Raw genomic sequence first — 24,447 nt, 5'->3', positions numbered from 1 at the left:
GGATGATGCAGCCAATCCGCTTTTATGCGCATTAAACTAGCAGCACTCCTCCTGATCATAGCAGTGTGGTACCCACTGGGCCCATTTTAATGTGTCTACAGCTTTGCTTGCGATTTTGCCTCACTGAACTCTTTTAACCCCTTCTCCCTAGGTTTTACTAATGTATAAACAGTCAGCAACAGGCAGTGAGAATCTTTTCTTAAATTGAGCCCATATTTAAAGCACCCGCTGCCTATAACCACATGCGATCTGCAGCTCACAGGTTTGAGCCTCAGCTAAACTCACTCTGGATAAACAAAGATTTCAGATGAGTAATGTTACTAGTGTGCTCAAAAAGTGCACTACGAATTAGACATTTTTCAGTATGATCAGCTGCATCCCACACAGTTAGGAAATTTAATCCCATCATTAAGTTAAAAGCAGATGTGTGGAAAATGCACATTTTAACTATGAAACACCTAGTGTTGTTTTTTTGTTTTTTATATTGTTGAGCAAGGCAAGTAGTTTCAGAGAATCAATGACTTGTCTGAGTCTCGGCATCCAGAGCCAGCACTTTCACTAAGTCCTTCGATTAAAGAAAGAAATACTGCACCACAGACACAGAGCATGAAAAGGCTGACTCGCAAGGCAGTATTCCTGATGCTGCAAAAAAAATCATGACTTCGCTGCAAAAAAAAAGCAAAAAAAATCCTGACTTCACTGAAAAAGTGTACTCATTGCACAGGCGCTGGTTAAGGTGATTTGATGCAGAATTATTGTGGTAAGTGCGAGGGAAGGAACACATCCCAGCATGATGATCGCAGGCAGCATTCCTTTTCATGGGACAAGGTTCCCCGAGAGACCATGCAGCTTTCTTACTTGGTGCAAAGAAATGGGGAACCGGACAACGAGGAGGCGGCTAAACTCTGTGTCGGGGGGTCCACGCATTATTTAGCAGTTACATATTCCTGTGTGCAGCATATGCTGTGTTAGAGGTGTAAGATAATGTCTTACAGAGCAGCTGCTATTATTAAGGTATGTTAGTGTCCTGTATTGCAGCATTTGCACATGACTTCGAACCCCGGTGTCCTATGTGGGAAATGTTGGGTGAGGTGCATGAGTTTTGCGCACTTGCTCTTAGCATGGCACAGCATATTAGGCTGAGGAGCGCGTGAATAGTCTGCAGTGGTGGCTGCTCGGGATCCAAAATGCTGGGGCAGCTGATGGGGGGGAGGGGTGTTACAAATAATCACAGACAACCAGACAAAAAAGAAAGAAAATATATAACTTGACTTGACTGCAGTCGCTGCACACTGCGCAGGCTCCCAGATGCCAATCCTGACACTGCTCTCATGCTGGGAATTCTATTCCCAGCATGAGAGAAGCACTGGGATTGGTCTGAGCAGCCTGATTTGCCACTCAGACAGTCCCTGGGAGCCTGTATCTTTTTTTTCCCACCCGGCTGTACAACACAGCCAGGTGCAGAAATGCTAAGTTCTCTTGACAGTTTGGCTGGCCTAAGACGGCCATCCAAACTGTCGTGTGTGCTTAGTAGTGCCCATCACCCCTCCTCCCCACTGTTGTCATAGATTGCAAGGCCCTGCTCTGCCCTATGATGTGGCTCGCTGGCAGCCTGCAGCTAAGGAGAAAAATAAATTGATAATAGAATTGGTTTATTATCATTTTATTTTTCATATGTTATAAATTTGCTGCGACCTCATGGGGCGATGCTCCTCCACCATAATGAAGTAGCCGCCCCTGATAGTCTGCACCACATAACGCTGCCCACTCTAGAGTACAATATGATTTGTATGCTCCTTGACTTACTCTTTTGGGCAGAAATTGATGATCAAGCCAGTTTGCCTACTTATTAACCACCACTTGTGCCAGAGGTTTAGCGTATAGAAGCTGTTCCCATTGAATATATTTCGGGCCAAACCCCATTTTTCCCAAAACTGCCCAGAGGTATGGCCATTCAGTGGTGTCAAAGGCCTTGGTTGCGTCAAGGGATACTATTATAGCTGGTTCTTGGATGGAGGCTGCTCTGTCTAGTACCCCATGCACCCTATGCAAATTAAGAGCTATGTTGCGATGAGGAATAAAACCAGATTGGTCTGGGTGGACTAGAGTCCCAATAACAGTGACCAGGCGGTTAGCCAGGAGCTTAGCCAGAATCTTGGGCTTGGCATTCAAGAGAGAAATCGGTCTCTACAACGCACAGCCAGTTTTGGGTTTCCCTTCCTTGTGGATAGTGATTATGGTGGCCGTCCTCTGATCAGCCGGAAGGATCCCCCTGTTTCTGGATTCCTCAAACATGGACCGAAGATAAGGGGCCAGTTTGTCCGGCCGAAGTTTGTACAGTTCGATCGGCAGACCGTTAGGACCGAAGGCCTCCCTGAGTTTAAGGACCTGATTGCTCTCGCTATTTCGTCATTGGATATGTCGCAATCTAGAAAGTTACAGTCCTCTACAGGGAGCTTGGGCAGTGTTATGTCAGCTAAGAGTTCACGGGAGTCCTCTACAGAATAGGGAGCAACGGAAGAATAGACAATGCGGAAATGGTCCGCAAACATGTCCACAATGCCTTGCGGATCCGTGAGAGGGCTGCCCCCCTCCCCATGAAGTTCTGGTACTAGCCTGCTCACCCATTCTTTTTTTGTCCAGCCACGCTTGTAATTTCCCTGCTTTATCTCCCAGATCATACAACCATCCTTGCGTGGCTCTCCCCAAGGTTTTGGCATGTTCAGTCGCTAATGCCCTATATTCCTGCTGTCGGAGCTTAAGATAGTGAAGCTTGTTTGGTATGACCTCTGACTCCAGGTCAGTCTCTAGTCGGCTAATCTCAGCCTCAATGGCCGCTCTCTCTTTCTGGTGCTCTTTCTTTGTTCCGGAGATCAAAGATACGGCTTGACCCCGGATCACCGTCTTAAAGGCCTCCCATAGCGTCTGCGAGGATTCCACTGATCCATCATTGTCAGTAAAGTAATCATCTATGGCTGCGAGAAGTTCCTTGCGAATTTTAGGATTCCGGAGATACCATGGGTTGATAGGGGCCAGCCTTCCCACCTGTTTGTAGTTGAGAACTAATCGAAGCCAAACCGGTGAATGGTCAGAGATACCCCTGGCCAGGTGTTTATTCTCGTGAATATGTGTGACCTGAGATGCGGGGACCAAAAAGTAGTCTATGCGCGAAAGGCTCCCATGGGCCCCCGAATGAAAGGCGTGCTGCACTGTGTTTGGATGATAGGCCCACCACCCATCCACCAGCCCCATGGTCTCAAGGAATTCAGGAAGCCAATACGCTGTTGTACCCAGAGCCCAGGGGGGATGACGATCTAGCTTGCCCGAGACCACCGAGTTTGTCACCCCCAAGTATTAGCAGGCCCTCTGGAATAGCGAGCAAAATAGTCACTAGGTCCCTGAAGGTGGTGGCTTGTAAGCCAGGCGGTATGAAAACCGACAGAAGTGTGATGGAGTGCCCCTCCCATGTGCCCGAGACCCCAATATACCTACCCCGGCCGCCTGTCCAGGTGGCCTGTACCACCAGCGGGAAGGATTTTCTTATCATGATACCCACTCCTCGCAAGCTGGAAGTGAATCCCGCATGAGCCAACATGGTGTAACGCCCTCTATGCATGGCTTTGCATGCATTTCCGATGAGATGTGGTTCTTGAAGCAATACAAAATCAGGGGCCTGACGCTTGATGTATTGGAGGACAACACTGCGTTTGATTTTATCCCCCAACCCGTTGACATTCCAGCTTAGAATTTTAATCCCTCTGTCCCCCTGTGTAGCCATAACGGGTTAGAAAATGTCCCTACTTCCTCTGCAGCAAATGTTGCTGATGCAATAGATACAACAAAAACCAAACAACACACCCCCGCCCCGCTGCCCTGAACTCTGGGCTTAGAACTGACCATTTAAAACTTGCAGAGTGCCTGTCGCCCTCGTATGGAACTAAAAGTAGAAGAAAAGGAGGGGTAGAGCGCTCCGCTTCCCTGTCCCCAACAGATTCAAGTGTACTTCCCCAAAAAAGTAAATATGTCAAGTCTGTAGGTGTCCACCACTGCAAAAGACCAGAAACAAGGTAACCCACCTCCCGAGCCCACCCCGCTCCAGGCCCTATTTACTCAGTTCAGGTTCAGATGCGGGCTTGATCTCATCCCCAGGAAGGCCGATTGACTTCACCCTCCCTGTTGTTGTGGTTGTTCGGGCTTCTAACACCCCGATGTTCAATCCAATCTGCCATTGCTTCTGGATGTTCGAAGAACCAAGCTCTCCCCTCTGCTTCGACCCGGAGACGTGCCGGGTATAACATAGAATATTTCAAGCCCCTTTCTCTGAGATCTCGTTTCACTGCGAGGAACGATCTCCTCTGCCTTTGTACCCTCTGTGTGAAGTCTGGGAAAAAGGTTATGTCAGCATTTTTGTAGCGAAGGGGGGCCCCCATCCTGGCGTTCTGGAGGATAATCTCTCTGTCTCGGAAGTTCAGGACTCTAGCTAACATTGGTCGCCGGGGAGCGCCCGGCTTGGGACGGCCGCCCGGGACCCTATGAGCTCTTTCAATCACAAAGAATTTGCTGAGGCCTTTAGGTTGCAAATGTTTCAGGATAAGGTCTTCAACAAAGAGATCGGTGGACTGTCCCTCTGACTTTTCCGGAACTTCCAAAATGCGCAGGTTGTTGCGCCGAAGGCGGCCTTCATAGTCGTTCAGCTTTTAATTCTGTAAATTTGCGGAAATCTTGTAATTCACGGACTTCTCCTTAGAGCTGTGTGACATCCCTGACGAGATTGGTGGCAGTGATTTCCACCTGTTTGACTTTCTCGTTCAGTTTAGCTAGAGCAGCCCTGATGAGGTTCACGTCAATTGCCATGGTGTCCATTTTGTGCTCTAGGGAGGTTTTGACTCCGGTAATGGCGACCATGACATCCTTCAGTGACAATTCCTGCTCCTCTTCTCCCAGGTCGCCTAAAGAGGCGTCTCTCGACAGTTGGTTTGTTAGCATGTCCCCCGGTATAGTGTAGCAGTCAAGTTTGTTGGTTTGCGCCGCCTTGAGCCCCCGGGCCCCTGAGGCCTTGCCGCGGTCCATTGCGCCGCCAACCGTCGACACCGACCCTTGCCAGGGTCAAACAGGGCAAGTGGTGGTCGCTGCACCTCACCGCACTTCCACGGTCGGCGATCCTGAGTGTTTACTGACCCTGATGTCCAGATGCAGGGTGAACCAACCCGATTTCTGTGCCTCCGAGGGACGCCTGTCGCTGTTCGACTTGGCCTCCGTCAATTAATGTAAACTGGCACTCAGATCTAGGCCTCCCCAGACCAGACAGGCCCTTCCTTGCGAATCTCCGCGGGTGCCCGGCCCTGTCAAAGCTCTGTCTGCCCGGGGGGGGCCTCTCACACCTCTCCCAGAGGCGATGGTCCTCCAGGTCCCGCTTCGCCGCGGGAAACAATCCGCCAAGCTACGTCACTTCCTTTGCCTCCGACAGGACTGTGGGTCCTGGCTCCAACACGGGGAGTAGGCCCCGATCCGCAGATCCCCGCAACTACGGCCCCTGGCGTCTGCTGCGGGCGGGGGGAGCAGAACGAGGTGCCACTAGTTCCCCAATGCACAACATCACTGTCCGCTGAGTTTCCGCCAATTGGGTGAGGATGGTGCTCGGGCCCGGGTTCCTCCTGCCCAACCGCAGCCCCCCTGGTGCTGGATCTCGACGTGTCCCGATCCGCGCGAGGGCATCTCGCACTCCTCCCACGATGGCGATCACCCCCAGGGTCCTGCGTTGTCGTGGGAGCCCGTCAGCGCGGCCGAGGCACTCCCTCGGCCTCCGGCGGCACTGTGGGTCCCAGCTCCCGCTCTGCAAGTAGGCCTCACCCCGCCGGTCTCCGTAACTTTGGCCCCAGACGTCGGCTGCAAGCCGGGGTGGCAGGGATAGTCACCGCTACTTCTCCGATGCACAGAACAACCTTCGGGAAAGTCGGATAAGGGCTGCGGATAGACGTAGGGAAGATTAAGGTGACAGAGCTTCACTCTACGCGGCCATCATAGTTCGATGCTTGACCATGCCCCCAGTTTGCTTCCTTGTGAGTAGTCTACTTGGCCATCTATTGATATTCAAGTCTTCATCCCCTTATTTTTGTGACCTGTAATTCTCTTTCCATCCCTTTCAGTTGTTGTCATCCAAAATTGAATATATCTTTTTAATTTGGGCCGTGAGACTTTTGCAAAGATAGTCTGCAGATGTATATGTGAACTCCTGTTGGACGAGTTGGAAATGTGCAGACTTATTCCATTGTCTGCAAAATAAGTGATTGGATGTTTCAATTTCGAAAACGAGATCTCCACATAACTTGTAAAAACTACAGAATGCTAATGTGTGTCTGTCCCAATCTGCGAGAAGTCGATGCTTGAATGCTCGGACACTTTTCTGATCAACCGGTTTTGACACCACCTAGTCTGAAGAAACTGACCTAAATATTGCTACCAGTGACGCAAAAAGACTTATGAATCAATTGTGATCCATCATCAGTTTCTCGTGCACTCATCTATTCATAGTGCTTTCATTCAGGTAAGGGCAGGAACGAAAGGGGCATTTTTTATCAGGGCCTGATTCATGAAATATGATATGTGCCCAATTCATGAAATATGATGGGAACGAGAGATGGCTCTCGGATGCATGTTTTCATGAATTGGTATCTGGACGAGAGTTAGATGTTTGATAAATGGTGCTGCTTCGTATGAAAGATATTAGGCAGTTGGTTTAATTTTGCAATGCACAGATACACAAGTGAAAAAAAGAAGAAAGTGATGGATAGAATGCTTGAATTAATCTCAGCCACTGGCAATCGCTCGGGCTGCATCCCAATCCAACGTTTTTTGCCCTCCATGCCACCCCAGTTTGGACCAAGTAGTATGGGAATCTGCCTTCGCTCGGCTCCAAAGGGAACAGCCCAGCCCAATCTGCCAGGCCAGGTCCTCCCTGAACCGGAAAAAAAGCAACCCAGGATCAGTTTCGTCCTTATTGGCTCATCAGCTAGGTATAGCTTGATTCCAGAGAGACAGTGAGCATAGGACCTGCATCTGGGCATACCCATCACACTTAAGGCATCAGAAAACAAAGTGACCTGGCAGTTCGGACTGGACCATTCCCTATGAAGAGCCAGGGTCAAGGCTGATTTGCACATTGCTGGGTCCAAACTGAGGTGGCTTGGTGGGTGAAAAACAATGGACTGGGATGCGGCCGAGCGATCCCCAGCGGCTGAGATTAATTCAAGCATTCCATCTGGCGTTTTGTTTTTTGATGCCCGAATACACGAATGAGGCATTTCCCATTCCTAGTCTTCTTTCATTCAAACGTTATTATCTCGCTAAGAACTACTTAGATAAAAGTTACCTTGTAATATCAATTTATTTTTTGGACCTAATTAGACCTAGACCCATCTCCGTCAAGGAGGCTGCCAAGATCTGCCTATTTCTAAGTTACCAAGCGAGGTGTAGCCTTTCTGTTGGCCCACTGTTGGCTCAGGTGTCTGATATTTACCTATATGCAATTATCCTCCTCTGTCAGTGTCTTCCACCTTGGTGTCTAACACTCCACATCCCCGCAGCTAAATAAATCTGATGGTCTGGCCTAATGAGTTAGTATTCAGGCATAGCCCTCGGAACTCCCTGCACTAGTCAAAGATGTATTGCATGTTATGGTAGGTTTAGGGCTTCCGGTTTTATGTAACTTTTTTTTTTACATTTCCGTCTGTATTTATTCATATACATTTTTTGCCGATTTTATCTGTATTTATCCATATTTATATTGTTTAGTGTAAAAAAATGATGCTGCATTGGGTATATTTCCACGTTTATTTAACCAACAAATGTTTACTTTTTTTTTTAACATCCAATGAAACCATTTGCGTTGTACAACAGCTTAAACCACTGCACTGCTGCAGTTATTTAAGCTTCAGTAAAAAATCTTTTACATTTTTTTAACTTCCCTGCCTGTCAATCTGCACAGCTATTGGTCTAGCACTCATGATTGACAGTAGTGAGAATTGTACAAAAAATAACCGTTTTTCCATATTTATCTACATTTAAAATTAAATACAGACAGTAATGTAGATGATTTTCTGTCATCTGTAAAAATCAGTAAAAACGGAAAACTGGGAGCTTTATTTATGTTACTTAATCTTGTACAGCTACCTCATGTAAGCTTTTGGCACTCGTTACAATTCTGGAATCCTCGTTGACTGGAATCAAAGCGGTCTCTGGGTATTTGCTTTTCATTGGCATTGTTTAGTAATGGATTGTGTTGTCACATCGTGGCCAGCTAGAACTAATGTGGTGTTTTGTAATGATTCATGTTGGCTAGAGGCCAGTTCAGTAGTGGATCAGTCTAGTACATTATATAGGTTGACGTACATCTGTGTGTGGGTGAAAGGTGTTGCCTTTGTTCATTCTACTGGGGTTTACAGTTGTTCATTGCTTGGCCTAAGGTACCTGTTAGGTTTGGTGGCATCACAGCTGATTATATTGCTTTGATACACTGTGTGCATGTGCGTAAGCGATATATTACAGTTTTCCTTTTCTTAATGTTCTATATATAAGTTTGTGAGATAATATGGACTTACTGTTGAGATGACAATGCTTAGCCATTTGAATGTCTTTGGTGCTGTGTGCTTGATGGTGTCATCCGGTGTGCCTAATGTGCTGTGGTGGTGTATGGCGAGATGTACTTGTATATTAAAATGTATATGCTGTTTAGATGAGCCAGTATGATAAGGTAGACTATAACTGATGGTCACAAGATCATACATGACGATAACTGATGATGACGTAGACCATTATGGCCAACAGCATTTTGTACTTCAATCCGTGTGGGGTCAAGGTGGCTTGTGGCTATGGGTGTTCCTGGTATTCCGGAAACAATTTTTTTTTTTTTAAGAGTTTTATATAGCTCGAACTAGACCCGAGACTTCGGGTATCAGAGTGCTTTACATAGCACCAGTTTTGTTACAGAAGGACACATTCATTTTTGTTAGGCACGGGGAGATTAAGTGATTTGCCCAGAATCACTGGATGTTGAGCGTCGTTGCCGAGACTGGAACCCGGTTCCCCAGCTTCGAGGTCGACCGCTCTAGCCGTAAGGCTACATCCTCTCTAATGTTCGCAAAGGGTTGCATCATGGTATAGACAAAGTAAAGCTTGCAAATCGTTCAGTGTCATTGTACAATATGACTGGTGACCTTAGAGCCATGCTAGGCTCACACACCATGTGCAGGTGGGGTGCAACAAAAGAAATGCTCATGCCTTTGTCAATGGCCATGATCTCACACACAGACTTGCATAGTTAACAGGCAAAACATACAGACCCATTACAATTTGCATGAAATACGAGTGATTCTAAGCTAGTAAAGAAATAAATCCTTTAGCAACTTAAGTGCCCAGATAAAGTCTGGAACAAACTAAAGACGTTTTTGGCTTTGATACGTATTTATGAAATGGAAGAGTACAGAGATCAATTAACCCATCTTCCATGTATTAATAATTATAAAATACCTTCACAAATGAACTTAAATGTTTGACAAGGCTATCATTTTGGACACCGTGTAGTGTGAGAGCAAAACCAAAGGAAAGGACCAGTGCAGTAAGGCATTATTGCAGTGCAAACCTATTAATAACCGGAATTCAAGAAAAAGCATAATATATCATAAATACCGTTTTGTTACACATTGAAAGTCCTGTTGAATGTTTATTTGCGTTGTCAATCTTTATCTATAGACTGATCCTGAATAACGGAATAATATAGGATCCCGATTTGCACTTTTATCAATCCTTGTAGGGTAGACACCATAAGGTTCTAACTTTACTAACAAGTCACCGAGTGACACGATCGAGGCTAAACGTGGTTGTCTTGTATAAGTGCCTAATCTAAGTGAACCAGGAGCTGTGCAAATTGGTTCACACCCTTTCAGCTTTCCATGATGTGTCGCTTTTCTTTCCTTTTTCCATAAAACTAAAGTTAATAACAATTTGTTGTTGGCTGAAGGGTGCCTACAGCTCCGGAATGGAAACTAAAACAAGCCCTGGCAAAAATGTTCAAACCAGACCCACACTTTTGGAGGTGGTGAGTGAAATGGGGCCACGATGGGATGGCAGCCCTTCCCACTCTGAAAGCGATCCCTAGCTGAAGCCTACCGGGGAAATAGCAAAATGACCAGTCGGTTCAGGAGCACAAAACTTCTGATACCAACATAGCATAGTAACCCTCCTGCAATTCATGAAAGAGCTGAAGACTTCCCCGTTTCGAATAATATTACATCTCAACACCTTTGGAAGACAGTTTAACTTACTGACTTCAGAAGCCCCCTCGCCTTGCCTTGTACAGTTCTTGGTTGCCCCTAACTGGGGTCTTGATGTGCAAACATTCACTTCCATATATACATATAAATAAAGTAGGCTCTTCACTTTTAACTAATTAGTTCTATTTTTATTGACTGCAAAAGGTAATAAGTGGCGCGACATCAGTCGTGTTATTATACACAGATGCTAAATTAGAAGATGTGTAGATAACCCATGCTAGAGGGCATCCAGGACAAAGCAATGATCAGGATATGGCCACTGAATCTACCTGAAGGAAAACAGAGTTTGCCTACGGTCACCCAGTAAATTTAAAACTGCAAAAATAGCTCCTTTGAAAAGAGAGAAAAATTAGGAACAAGAGATATAGCGTGCAGTAGATAATGCAAGACAGACTTTTTTCTCCATTTCAAAAACTCTGAAATAATTTTCGCAAACATACTCTTTCCAAAAAATGGGATCCATATCAATTGTACATTTGTTGACATTTGCTTGTGTAACATTCCACACTAACAGATCAAGTAATTGGTGAGCGTGGTATACACACATTTTGTAACCTGATTAATTTTGCACTTTTAAAATGTTTTGAAAAGTACACGAACTCTACATTTACATGGTAGAACACTCTTGATAATTCCTCTATTTTAGCTGTATGACCAATTGCTTGGATACCACTAGGGTTTAGTGCTGTACAAATGCAAATAAAGTATATTTAAGAACCTTCTGAACCTTCTGTATTCCAAGCATTTTAATTTGATTTCAGATATTGTCATGCATGCATGTTCTCATGCATGCATGCATGTACTGTAGATGCTTGGTATTCATCCTATTCCATTGTCTCCCCATCACAGGGGATATTTTCCTGTTTTTCAAAACTATTGATGAAGACATAGTGTACCTTATCCAATGAAATGTTTGAGGATGCGCAATCCATTAAATGGTGGAGTACGTACACCACATCTTTTGGAGCTGAATTCTAGACTATGTTTGAATCAACGCTGAAGTTGAGTCATGTAATTACCAATGTTAGAGTAGATTAACTAGTGCTTGCCCCACGAGGCCCATCTTTCTTTGTTCACTTTGGTTGTCATTTTGCCCTGATGTCTAATGGTTGTGTGATGCCTGTGTATCCTTGCATAGACATAGACAGAGGAAAGCTATATCAGCTTCTCTTTTGCAAGCCCATTTTACTGGGCAAAAATGATAGGAGGCCTGACAGTCTGAATTATTGTTTCACCTTTATCTAAAAAGCATTGGCAAAGGGCATTAATGTACTAACTAAAGCATACAGCTTTAGCACATTAGGACAAGACACAATGAAGGTAGGACAAGGCAATCAGCAGGGCTGGCGATAGAGGGCTATATTTGTTGCCTTTCATGCAGTTCAATGCAAGCACTTGAGTGGAGGTGGCAGGATACTCAAAAAGAACTAGTAATATTAGGTGAGAAGTGAATGCTCTACTGGAGTGAGCCAAGACGTGATTGACCAAGTGTTAAGTTGCGCAGCTCAAACAGATTGAAGTACTCCCGAAGCCTTTGTAGCAACTTTATTTCAACAAGTATGAAACAAGAGGGCCACCCAACCATCAGCAGTCCCACTGATCCCTTGGAATCTCTGGTTCCATACCACAGATGCAGAGAAGTTCTACTTTCTACTATGTGGTCATGAACTCACTAGTACATTTAGTCAACTTAACCATAACACAGTCTCAAGCCAAAGGATTAAAGAGGCAGCTCCGGTGAAAGCTAATAGTTGAAAATAGGCAGAGCATTAGCCCACTCTATGTATTGGAAGTAATCGGTCTCTTTCAAAGCTTACCGAAAAGAAGAAAAGAAAGCATACTCCAAACTCTGAACAAGAACAAATATGCACTCTTAACTAATTTTAAAACATCCTTTATGGAGCAGTCCCCTGAATTATTGTCCCTTCTAAATATTTCACATCATTTGGATGAGCATTTGGAAATCAACTTACGAATTACAGAAGCGTGCGTCGGATTCCTTGGGTTACGGAAGTTCGGAATCCTCTCTAGCAATTGATGTACTTCTTATGTTGATATTGGATGCATCACTGCTTTGCTGAGCCATACCGCTGTATGTATCCTGAACAAAATCTCAATAAAGGAATTTTTAAAATAATAAAAAAAACTGTTACAGAACAAATACCTGGAAAAATCAATTTTTAGCAAACTTTTCGAAAAATTGTTTACTGATCTCCACTCATTTGTGAAGTGTCGGTAACTTTGGGTGGTGTCAGTGGCTACTGGTGAACTTTCAGACAGATGGTGCATAGAAACATGGTGAAATTGCACCAATCGAGCGTAGCACCTCTGACCTACTCAAAGGGGCCCTGTTTTGAGAAGCAGTTGTAACAGTATTCTTCCTCCTCAATTGGTTTACTTCTTTCGCTCTACATATCTGTATTTCTCTATTACTGTTTCGTCACTAGTGTTTATATTGCAAATGTTTTCGATGTGAATTATCACGTTTTCACTCTTGGTCCTTAGGTTTTCATGTTTTTCCTTTTGACCTCATTCACTTTATCTTTCTTTCTCTCTCTTTAAAGCTTTCTCTGTCTTCATTCTGATTTCTAGCTTCTGACAGAACCTTTATCTCACATTGCTTCTCTCGCTCTTTGGCTCTCACTCATTCACTTTTCTGTTAACATTCTTTCTTTTTCGCTCAACCGGAATAATGGTGCACATGATCAGGTGTGTCGCATTAGGCACAAAGGTTTGTATTTTTTACAGCATATTAAAGGCAGCCCCCCTACTGGGAAGCTTGACTGCCTTAAACATTGCATGAACTATCTTTACAACTCAGGCATCCTAACTCGCTACTACCGAAGGCAAGTCTAACAAAACGACCGATGTCAGTGTCTCAACAGCTAAGTACTAATAAAAGAGCATGGGCAATTTAAACACAAATGAAACTGGTACAGTTGTAGGCCGTTTAGGTCATTACTGTTCACATGCTTTACCTGTTTGTGTTGCTGACCTGAATGGAGTAATTCTGCCATAAATAATAATTTCCCTAAGAATGCGGTGCTCGCCAGCAGCTCACACAATGTTCCACACAGTCTTGGAGTGGAAAAGGAAACTGTGCTGCTTCCCCTCTTTCGGTCACTTCTGTGAGGGGAAGGCTCGAAGGTTTGTGCCGATCAGTAGTGTGGAATGGATATTCGGACACCTCCCCAGCATTAGCAGTGAGTCAGAAACAGGACCAGACTGGCCGTAGCGGGCACTGGGCATTTCCCCGGTGGGCCGCCAAGGTGGGGGGCAGTTTGGGCCCCTGGGAGGCCGTTTTTGTTACAGGGCCGTTTTCGCAGCACAGCTGCAATATCAGTTCCTGTAACAGATTCTTCCAAAACCGGCCTTGGCAAGCAGCTCGGCCGCACCCCTAACCCCCCCGGGGGGCCAGCCGAGCGAGCACTTTGCCAGGGCCGGTTTTGGTTCCCAGTCCAGCCCTGGTCATAAAGAAGGGCTAGCGCAGAGCTCCATTACACTATCACAAGTGAGCACCACGTCTGACGCTTTGGTGGGGATATGTGACGAAGTCTCGAAAGGCTTACAATTAAGCGTAGGATATGTCCTCTTCCCCACCGTCTCCTGTGTCTGTGTAATTTTGAGATGGAAGTCCTTGCCCCATGTACATGTGCATGACAAATTAATAAAAGCATAGTTAAGCAAGGAGCCTGAACTTAGCCACTTTTATTACACGTGCCATAATGTGTAGGGCTGTGTTACCGGTACAGATAATAAGAGAATGCAGTAAGTGGCGGTCATTAATGGGACTGAGCCCCACTACCCTGAGGAAGGTACCACCTTTGGGTAGTGGAATACCACTTTGGGACTCACCATTCTGCAGATGTCAAGGCTGTCAGAGATAAGTAAATGGTAACATTGCTGTTGCATGTAAATTGGTTGCTGCATGTCTTCTGTGATGTAGCTCTTATCGAAATCTCTTATCTGCCCCACTGTAGGAGCTGAGGGAAGATAACCTGATCCTCATTGATACTAAGGCCATGCTGGAGGAGCAGCTGAGCACGTCCCGGGCCCGCACTGACAAGGTGCATGAGCTGGAGAAAGAGAACTTGCAGATAAAGTCTAAGCTTCATGATCTGGAACTGGTGAGTATACATTCAGTCCCATTGTAAATGTTTTCAATGCAAGTTGGGGGATATGTGGAGACAAGGATTTGGCTTTGCTCTTAAGAACTCCTGTAAGCAAAAGATTGGCATATCTAAAAGGGCAGAAATGTTTTTTGACTACATGAATTCCGTTTTTGACTGACTGATATATTTCATGCAGCAATCCCCTTTCTACAAAGTGGCAGCCTGTAATTGTAGATACTTTCCAACACAGGAACAGACCCAAACAAGGGGGTGGGGAGTCTGTGATAACAGAAAGAGGAAAGGCAAATTCCCTAGTGTAATCACCTCACATTAAGGGGGATCCTTTTTTGCTGAAATGCACAAGACAAGTTTGCAACATCCTTTTCAGGTACTGAGACATGAAGAGACATTGTTGTGGATATTACAAATCATCTTATTATTTTGTAAATATCATTGAGTATATGCTTTAACTTGTTCTTTATGTTGTGGATTTCCTATTAGTCTCGGCTGTGTTGATTGATGTCAACGTTTACAGTATGCAGCTGCCTTGCTGTTTCTGAAGTTGGGGAGAAACATTCCAGTTTAATATTAGAGATATTCAGAGAAAAAATGTTTCACCAAGAATTGGCTACATCTGCTCACTTGCTCCTTATACCCTTAAATGATTGCATTTGGTTTATTTTACCCCAGATAGACTGTGAAAGATGGGTACAAGTTCAGCCCTCAGTGCTACAATACATTTGTAAGACCAGGAACATTTTTGACACAGTCTGGATCTGCTCATTGATTCAGGAATACTGGTTGAACATTCAGTGTGCCGTGTCAGCAATGGTACGAAGGCCAGTAGACTTTTGCCTGAAATTCGGGCTCTTGGGAATGATTGAGTGTATGGGAGGTTGACGAAGTTCCAGTAAGGTGATCAGGATGATCCTCCTGTTTGGCAAGCAAGATGTTGGCACTATGATAAAGCACCCCCTGAAAACAGAATGGACGCGATGTATGGACGGTTGCTCACACTTGGAATAGGCAGTCTTATTGGCTAGAGGATGCCCCCAAGAAGAATAGTGAAATATGGGGCCCTGGCAGGATCCTTTTTAATCAACTCTATTGTGACTCTATGTAATTTAGAGATGGATGCATTAATAATAATTTCTGCTTATCAGGCATATGTATAATGACTACTGCTATTTTTTATGTGCATGACTGTCTGCTTTCATGGATTAGGGCAGACTTTTCAAAAAATCAATTAAAAAAATGTTATAAAAAAAGCTATATTCCAATCACTGGCTATGTCAATGAGAGGTTCCAGGTCATTGCTTTTTACTCTACATACTGTACCTGCCTGACTGATCCGTGTACCAAAAATTATTCCTTCCCGATTCCATTGATCTAATTGCCATGCTGCCCCTGTTGTGCTGGCGATCGAAAAACTCTGTGGGTGGAAGGACTTTTTAATATATGTCGGTATGCTTCAGAGGAACCCCTAACCTATAGTTTGCACACAGTGTCAACCTAATGTTAGAATTTGGTGTGTGTAATTGCTCTGAGACTCTCTAGAGCTGGCAGTCAAAGGGTTAGTACCTCTCTAAATCAATGTTTTGTTTTTTAATTGGATGATGTCATGGAAGCCAGGTCCCTTTCTCCATATGATGTCCCATGCTTGACCTAACCTGTTACGACAGTTTTTTGCACTTCTGCAAGTAAAAGGTGATTATCCCTGCATTGAAGAGCTTTTCTGTTTTCGTGCTCCATTCCACAGGATCGGGACACAGACAAAAAGCGCATTGACGAGCTCTTGGAAGAGAACATGATGCTGGAGATTGCTCAGAAGCAGAGCATGAATGAGTCTGTGCACCTGGGCTGGGAGCTGGAGCAGCTTTCCAGAAGTGTCGACATCTCGGATGGTAAGAATTCATGTTGAGGAACATGGGTGCTTTCAGTCAGTTACCCCTTTACCCTATGTTCATTAGATGCTGTCTAATCATTCTATTAACATTGCCCGGAGACATTCCAAAAGCCAATAGGGCATTAAGGCAAGACCTATTGGTTTTGCCAATGCTTTTTCATATTTTTTGTGGTTTGTCTACTTACTGCTTGTGATGGAAACGGTTGGGAGAACCCGTGGGCGAACCCACAAAGCTATACATTTCTGGAAACCAGAAATAATTCTGAATTCAGCAAGGAGTCATTTGTGTACATTGCTTATGATCTACCCAAAGAAACTAAGCATTGAAATAAAAAATAACGTTAAACAAATAGGAAAAAGTAGAAATAACAGGCAATGTGTTCATCTGTAATTTTTTGACCCACCGGCTGATTTACAATAGTAGAATGCCATTCCGTCTATCAGACCCTACTGGTAGCAGAAGTATATGTTTTTTGTTTGTTGTCAAAAAACATGCGATACCCAGAGCCAGCAACTGAGTGGCAGCTTATAATGATTTTTCATTGTGTACCGACTATGCTTCAATTCAGATGGAAAAATCGAATTGAACGAAAATGGGTATAAAGGAAATCTGTTTCTTTAAATGTGCTCAGGATACTGAGTTTAGGAATAGTGGTAATTTGTGCAACTCTGAATTTGGGGTTACCTACACTATCATATGGTTCAGAGGGTATTTCACAAAACATGTTCTTTCTTGCATAATGGCTTACATTTGAAAGCAAAAAATAGAGAGAAATGTAAGTGATAATAAATGTTCTACTAAACTGTGTTCCCACACTTCTCCTGATAAAAATGTGTGGGAAGTCCCAGCGCCTGCGACAGGAAATGAACCAAAAGCAACATTGAGACATTTTCATCATTAAAATCGACTAATTTTGGCGATGTGGGTAGCAGTGGTATTTGGGCCTGGACTAGCACACCACTCAGAGAAACCTACAAAACCCAGACATTTCTGAAAACTAGACACCTGGGCAAGTAAGTCAAGAGTCGTGTGACTGGCGAGGGCCCCACTACATTTCCTTAACCCAAATTCCATGCAAACGCCAAACATTGGGTAAAATAACACATTTTTCTCACATTACAGAATCTGTAGGCATCCACAAAATTCCTACCATCTAGTGTTCTAATATTTCTCCTGATAAAACAGTACCTCACTTGGGTCCTCAAAAGAAAGGCCCTCAAATGCAATATTTGAGGGAGAGTTTGGGTGAAGAATGTGGATGGTTTTGACCAATTGATTGAAATGGAGCGGGAACAATGTATTTATATATACCAATGTCTTTACTCCCTACAGAAAAAAGATGTAACGTTAAACACAGTGGTTGATCGATGTGCACTAACTGTTGAATGGTGCAAAGTCTAAGCTGAGTTTGAATGATTGCAATTCATGTTCTTATTTGACAAACTAAGTAAAGGTCTTAACAAATAAATCTATTTATGTTTTGGCGACGGGGCATCTACTTGTCCATGGGATGGGATGTTTCACTTGTCTTCTACTTTAGTATTTTTGCTGCCTCAGTCTAGAGGGACACCGACCAATATGGACTGGTCTACATAGTTTGTTGATTCCAGGACAGACCAAGCTTTGCATCTCTTCTGGCTAGGCTGCCAGCAACCGCATAGGAAGAGTGGGTGGTGCGTTTCACTACTGCTGCGAGAACTCTGGTTTATATAAGGGAGACTGGTGGCCTCCCACTCACCAGTTACAGCAGGTTCAGTGATAGGGACCTGGGAAGGACTACAGGTAGGCCTCATATACACCATGGACCAAACTAGACTTCACTAAGGAAAGATACATACAAAGCTCATATAGACACCAGTGTTCTCATACTGCTTGAAAAACACACACTCTCTCTCTCTCTCTCCCTCTCCCTCTCTCACTCTTTCACTCACACTCTCTCTCACATTCCCTCACTCTCACTCTCTCCATCACATAAAGCTACCTAATGTGTGTTTGGTTGTTTCAGACCACCTTGTCCTCATTAGACTTAAGAGTGAATGTGCCTCTTCCACTTCACATCCTTCTGGACTATTTGGAAACACTGTAAAACAAGCGAATGTTTTTATTCATACATGTGTGTTAGAAAGTTTTAATGTATTCTTGCTTTTTTTTTTAACACAGCAGTGTACTACAAGCAGAGTGTTGCTAGGCTCAAACTGAAAAATTCACAAACAGGAAAAATCTGTAAACCTTTTTTATTAAAATATTTTGCTGTAGTTTGTCAGAAGACCAGTCTTTGACAGTCTTTAAAATCACTGCTGAACCTGATGGAAGGAACACTCTTTTTCTATCTAGGCTGGTTCTGGTGGCTTAGTGGACTAACGCATCCACTGTAGTGGCCTGTGTTCAACCTCATGGTCACAGGTTCAGATCCCAGTGGGCCCACTAAGCCTTTCATCCTTCTGAGTTCGATAAAATAAGTACCATTCACCCCCTTCACCCTACCCCTTTCCCCCTCTACGCTCTTTTCCTCTCGTCATCTTCGCTCTTTAAATGTTTTTCCGTTTAGACCTAGCTATCTCACCGATGCACGGTGGGGCTACCTGATAGCTGAAGAGGAGATGGGCTGTGGATTCCCCCGTGGCCGTCACCTACCCAGCCGGACCTAGGGCAGACTTTCCCTTTGTCTCGCCGTCGTATCTATACCTTACCCCCTTTCCCTTCTTCACTCCATTTTCCTTACCCTCTATGTTCTTTAAATGTTTTTAATGGTATTTTGTTGTTGTTGTAATTTGTAACTGATGTAATTTGGCAACTATGTGAAACCTTATGTAAAGCGCTCTGATACCTTCGGGTCTAGCCAGCGCTATATAAAACTCTTTAAAATAAAAAAATAAAAAATTGGGTAACAATAAACATCTGTTATTCAGCGCCAAGATGCCCTTGGGTGATTGTGCGCTTTACAAATACACGTTATGTTATCTGAACTTTAATGGTATCTGGGGGTGCTGCAGCACCTCCAACTACTTACATCCAGCAGCCCTGTACAATAGCCCCACATGTTCGCCAAGTGACAGAGGAAAGAAATCCAAGTTACAGACATGTAATATCGGGAGGGTCAGCGAGCAGCCTCCATTCTAGGGTACAGATGAAAGGACTGGTGCTGGTAGAATGTAAATCTTTGCCACCCCCGGTAATGACCTCAGAATCTTGGATGTGTGGCCAGCAGCCACCTTTACTCAGAACAGGTGTACACTTACATGTCTAAGTATCTCAAAAGTTTTATCCTTTGGAGAAAAAAAACATCACTTGCGTCAATCTGTTCCACTCTTTCTCAGTCACTCATACTACTAGCAATCATTGACAGTGAGACCATGTATGTCCAATAGACAATCCTGACAGCATCAAAATGTGATACAATAGCCAATCAATGTATTCATTTAAAAAAGCAATCGGAAGATACAAATAATCCTAAAAATCATGATACATGATAATATTCTTATCCAACAGATGGTTCAAACAGTACAATAAGCCAAGCCTAATAGCACTTTTATACAAGAATCACAATAACACAAAAAGAGAGTACATATCACAAGACAACCCTATGTCATAAGTGGCGTACTGTCGTACACATCCTTAGGAAGGAACTTCAGGGCTAGCACCAGGTATCATCCAATTAAAAAAATTCTCATTTGTCTAGCCGCCTGACAGATTGTGAACTTTTTTATGGAGCGTTACATGTCTTCCAGTAATCTGAGCACACCTCTAATGACAACACAAGTGAAAAGATGGAGCGCGTCACTTAAATACAAATGATTGTCAAGCTGTTTACAGCCATGATCGGGACGGCCATCCCAGCAGGTTGCTACTATAGCGCTGCTGCTTAATAGCCATAGGAAGGAATGTTTGGAAGGCAGCAGCATGGTAATCCACCCACACAATCTTCAATGATTGTTGCTGAATAGATTGTAGGCAGATTCTACAGCACCAGACTCTACTGCAGGGGTGCGTGATGGAGAGGGCCTTTCAGAGCTGGTGTAGTAGTTTACTGCGGTGTGGATGCATAAGCAACATACCCACATTCCTGAGTTACCGGTTTTGGAAACATGCGTCCACTTCTTCAAAGGGGGAAAGCAGATTGTATAGAAATGCTCCTTGTTTCATTGCCTCAGCATGAAAAAAAGACCCCAGCCTCCCTCTAAGAAGTCAAATGGCTGAAACGTATTTTTGCCAAAGATGTTTGGAAACTCTCCAGGTGACATACATGGGTACACTATATAAAGAAGACATCCACGCTGAAAAATCCCCCTTTGAAGTCCCTCACTCATTCTTGCACTTACGCAGAAGGCATTTTTCTTGAAAATATTACAGGCCCAGGGAGTGGTTAACCCTGCTTCTCTCGGCGAAAGACGTGTGTTGTTCCTTGTAATGCATTATTAAACTATAAATAACGCACCTGCCATGAAGGTGGATTCGGGGCACCTGTTCCTGCTATTATTCTTCATTGTCATAATGCCGAAGGCTTTCATTGTTCATATAGAGCAGGTTTTCATTTTTATGCTTTTGTGCAACGGGGTTGTATTATTTCATAATAAACACTATCTTTTCAGCTTCCTTGGCAGTTTGTTTATTTGAAGGGCCCTTAGTTGCAAAATGTTTCCCACCGTGTCCAGTGACGGGCAATTGCAAATAGTTCAGAAGTAACCAACGTTGTTGCTTTACTGTGAGGAGATCTCACTTGGAGTAGGGGCCTGCCTCTTGTTTCTTCTTCTCAAGCATCCGTTCATTTAAAGGGAAGAAGAGATAGCAAAGCGACTGCTGCTAAAGTCTGTGGCACCTTGCGTATTGGAGGTCTAAAGTCTAGCAGATCCTCTCCACTAACGTTCATGCTTAAAATATTAATCAAATGAATTGAAAAGTGATTCTGTGTCAGTAAGCCTGGTTGTTTCCTCTCCTTGGCTGCAAGTCCACATCAGCAAGTGCTATATAAGTATTACATTTGTATTATTTTTATTTGTTCTGAATGTCTTTAGCAATATCTCCTCTTTGCAACATAAAAAGTGTTTTACAAGCCACAGAAGAGATGTGAATTTGATTTGAACGTACACGCTTCCAGTAGGCAGCTGGCTGCCAATTTCAAGTGACAGGATTTTATGCAAGGCGCATCTGTGCCTGCCAGCACCCCGAATAAATAAACCCAGTTGCACAGTTTGTTGCAAGGAGGCAGACTTAGCCGGGCAGTACTAATACTGTCAGAAAGGCCCCTAACACTACATAGCAAGTGAGAGTGACTGACCCAAGAGGGTGTTGGAAAGCAGAAGCTTGTCGCATCAGTCCACGCCCTCACAATACAAGCGATGCGAGTGTGACTGTTTATCTTGACTTTGGGATCTACATCACCATTATGCAGGAGTACTTTGTGTTTCATACAGAGAATCCGTACTGTAATTTTGCCTCAATTACTTTTTTTTCTTTCTTAATAGATTACAGTTGCCCAATTATTATTATTTTTATTTTTTTTAAACAATATGATGAATGTTCTCTGTGAAGAGTTAAAGATTTTTAGGGATCTACAGTATTTGCCTACAATGATTTGCAGGCAAGCATCGCGGATTCTAAGAGTTGAAAACATTTTCCTTTTGGTAAATTGGAGAAACAATTGAACTTTCTGTTGCCTTTCAAGGCAGGTTGTTTCAGCTAGAACTTCACTCTTCACAGATGTATACACCGATTGCCTTCAGGTTGCAGCAAGTAGCAGACCCTGCTACTTACTGGCTCTTGTGTAGATGTGAATCCTTGTGTGGGCTCTGCAAGAGTAGTTCGGGTGCTCAAGCATACAGGACTTCAACTTGTAGTTAGGTGTAGTTTACTTGCACAGAGATGTGATATATTTGAAATAATTGTTTGTTGAAAAGAAAGGTATTTTAAGTTTATTTGCAGCAGACTTCATACCTTTCATCTCCAGTTTCTGCCATTAATCAAACTCTTGGTTCAGTTGTAGAAAATGTTTTCAATTCTCCAGTGACCTCATTCTGGTCCTTTTCACAAGCTCCACGTCTAGACATACAAAATAAATTAGACACATGAAGTAAAACAGTTGTGTGCATGGAGATTCACATAGAGTTAAAAAGATGTGGTGGAATATTGTCTGGAGAGTTTTGTTACTATGGTCCACCATGGCAGAAAGGTGGGTTGAGTTTCAGAATGTATGACTTTGGGAAGAGAATCAAAGGAGTGCGTTGAAAGTGGGGCTGGCCATCATATTTCTTAATGGTCTAGGTAGGAAAATGCTTAGTTTCTATGGATAGGAGACACTTTGATAGTCATAGGGTGGTTAAGGGGGTTGGAAGTTCTTCAAGATACATGGAGATTTTAATGTGATACAAGGGTTGGTTATTGGATGTAGCAAGGTCCAGGTGATAAGATGATGCAATGAAGGTAGCTACACGTCTTCTTACAGCTGGGTGCAGAGAAGGGGTTCAATTCATTTACGCATGTTAGTAGGTGTACTTTATTGCCGGGGTTTAATATGTATTGCTCTATGAGGGGAGGAAAGTCATAGCAGGGTATTGGGTGCTTGTCTATCAGGCTGCTAAGTGTAATGATGAATATGTTGTGATTAGAAAGATGTCTGGGCTGGACGTCTAGGTGCATTGACCTTCTTGGTGAATTGAAAATGGTGGCAAAAAGGTCTTGTCTCAATAGTGCCTGGGGGTCCTGGGGCAGGGTGTAGTAGTAGATTCTTTTAGAAGAGAGAACAACTCCTTTGATGAAGATCTAGTTCTTTATCTACCACTTGACTGCTTGTGACTTAAATGGCACATGAAAAAACAGGTAGGAAACAGCTGGTATCTTCGCAATAGGCATTGCTTTTAAAACGGGTTGTGAGACTGGAGAGAGTAAAACTTAAATGGTACGGAAAGCAGAGAGGAGCATAGACTGTGCATGCGGGAGCTTGATTCAGGCGTTTAAGCGGATGTAGCATATATTCATATTCACATTTCAATACAATCTGCTACGTGAAGACTACAAGCGGTTTGAATGGATAGTGTATAAAAGCAGAAGGTCACAAACTAAAATCAAATACAAACTTAAAAAAAAAAATTATATTGTCACTGAGTTTGGTAATATTAGTAACATTTATTCAAGTCACTACATAACACGGGACCCGCATACCTCAATCACCGCTTTCACTTCTACCAACCCACCAGACAACTCTGTCAGCATCACTTTCACTCACGCACACACCCTGCATCCACAGAAGCAGAACTGGAGGTCGATCATTCTCCTACCAAGCCGCCAAATCCTGGAACGACCTCCCCCCAACACACCAGGGCCTCCTCCTCACTCCTTAAATTCTGCAGGAAGCTGAATACCTGGGTTTTCAAATAGTCTTCTTGCGCTACCATCGAAACCGCCTGTACTCAGGACCAGCCTCACCACACGTCTGTTCTCACCTATATAGCACCTGGATACCCTCACAGGTGACAAGCAGCACTCTACAAATCCACCTTACAACACAGTACATTAATCTAGTGCTTGAAGGCACATGTCATGTGGTTATGATGCCAGATGAGTGTGGTATTATTGCTATTGTAATTGTCATCTGCTTACAAAAGGATAATATTCCAGTTTTCTGCTTTAACCTCCGTAATTGCTATGAGCTTAAAGAGATTTGCTGCATGGTCGGAAGGTCTTCCTTACTAAATGCGCAGACCTCACCCACCCTTTAAAATGCAAGGCTGCGCTTCCCAAGCCGTCCATGTCTTCTGAAGTGAGTGGTTTGTTACAGTGTGTGGGTAGCATACTACAAAGGGGCAGAACCTGTGCTCCGTGACAACTTTTGTAGTGCTGTTAGTACAGTGCTCGGGTGGTAAAGCTAATCGACTGGTGAATGCAGTTTGTGTGTACTTTAAGTGGTGTTCTCATTTCTGCAGTAAGGAAGTCCTTTGTGTTCGAGCTGAACGAGTCTGCATCCAGCCGCATCCTGAAGCTGGAGAAGGACAACCAGAGCCTGCAGCACACCATCCAGGAGCTCCGAGACACCTCGCTCACCATGGAGGAAGGCCAGCTGAAGCTGACGGAACTAGAGAAGGAGAACCAGCAACTCAGCCACAAGGT

General features: G+C 43.9%; 1 protein-coding gene across 7 annotated transcripts in view; it reads left to right on the top strand.

Moving 5' to 3' along the window:
- Window positions 1-24,447, top strand: part of CCDC88C (coiled-coil and HOOK domain protein 88C) — a 460,272-nt gene that overhangs the window by 271,968 nt on the left and 163,857 nt on the right. For all 7 annotated transcript variants that reach the window (XM_085626546.1, XM_085626541.1, XM_085626543.1 and 4 more), the window contains exons 11-13: window positions 14,309-14,455; window positions 16,200-16,344; window positions 24,264-24,445. In XM_085626546.1, coding sequence (XP_085482672.1) covers window positions 14,309-14,455; window positions 16,200-16,344; window positions 24,264-24,445 — 474 coding nt within the window. The remainder of the gene's footprint in view (window positions 1-14,308; window positions 14,456-16,199; window positions 16,345-24,263; window positions 24,446-24,447) is intronic.

Source organism: Triturus cristatus, chromosome 9 (assembly GCF_964204655.1).
Source record: "Triturus cristatus chromosome 9, aTriCri1.1, whole genome shotgun sequence".
NCBI classification, from domain to species: domain Eukaryota; kingdom Metazoa; phylum Chordata; class Amphibia; order Caudata; family Salamandridae; genus Triturus; species Triturus cristatus.
The sequence above is the reverse complement of the archived record's forward strand: the minus strand, read 5'-3'. Positions and strand labels throughout refer to the sequence as shown.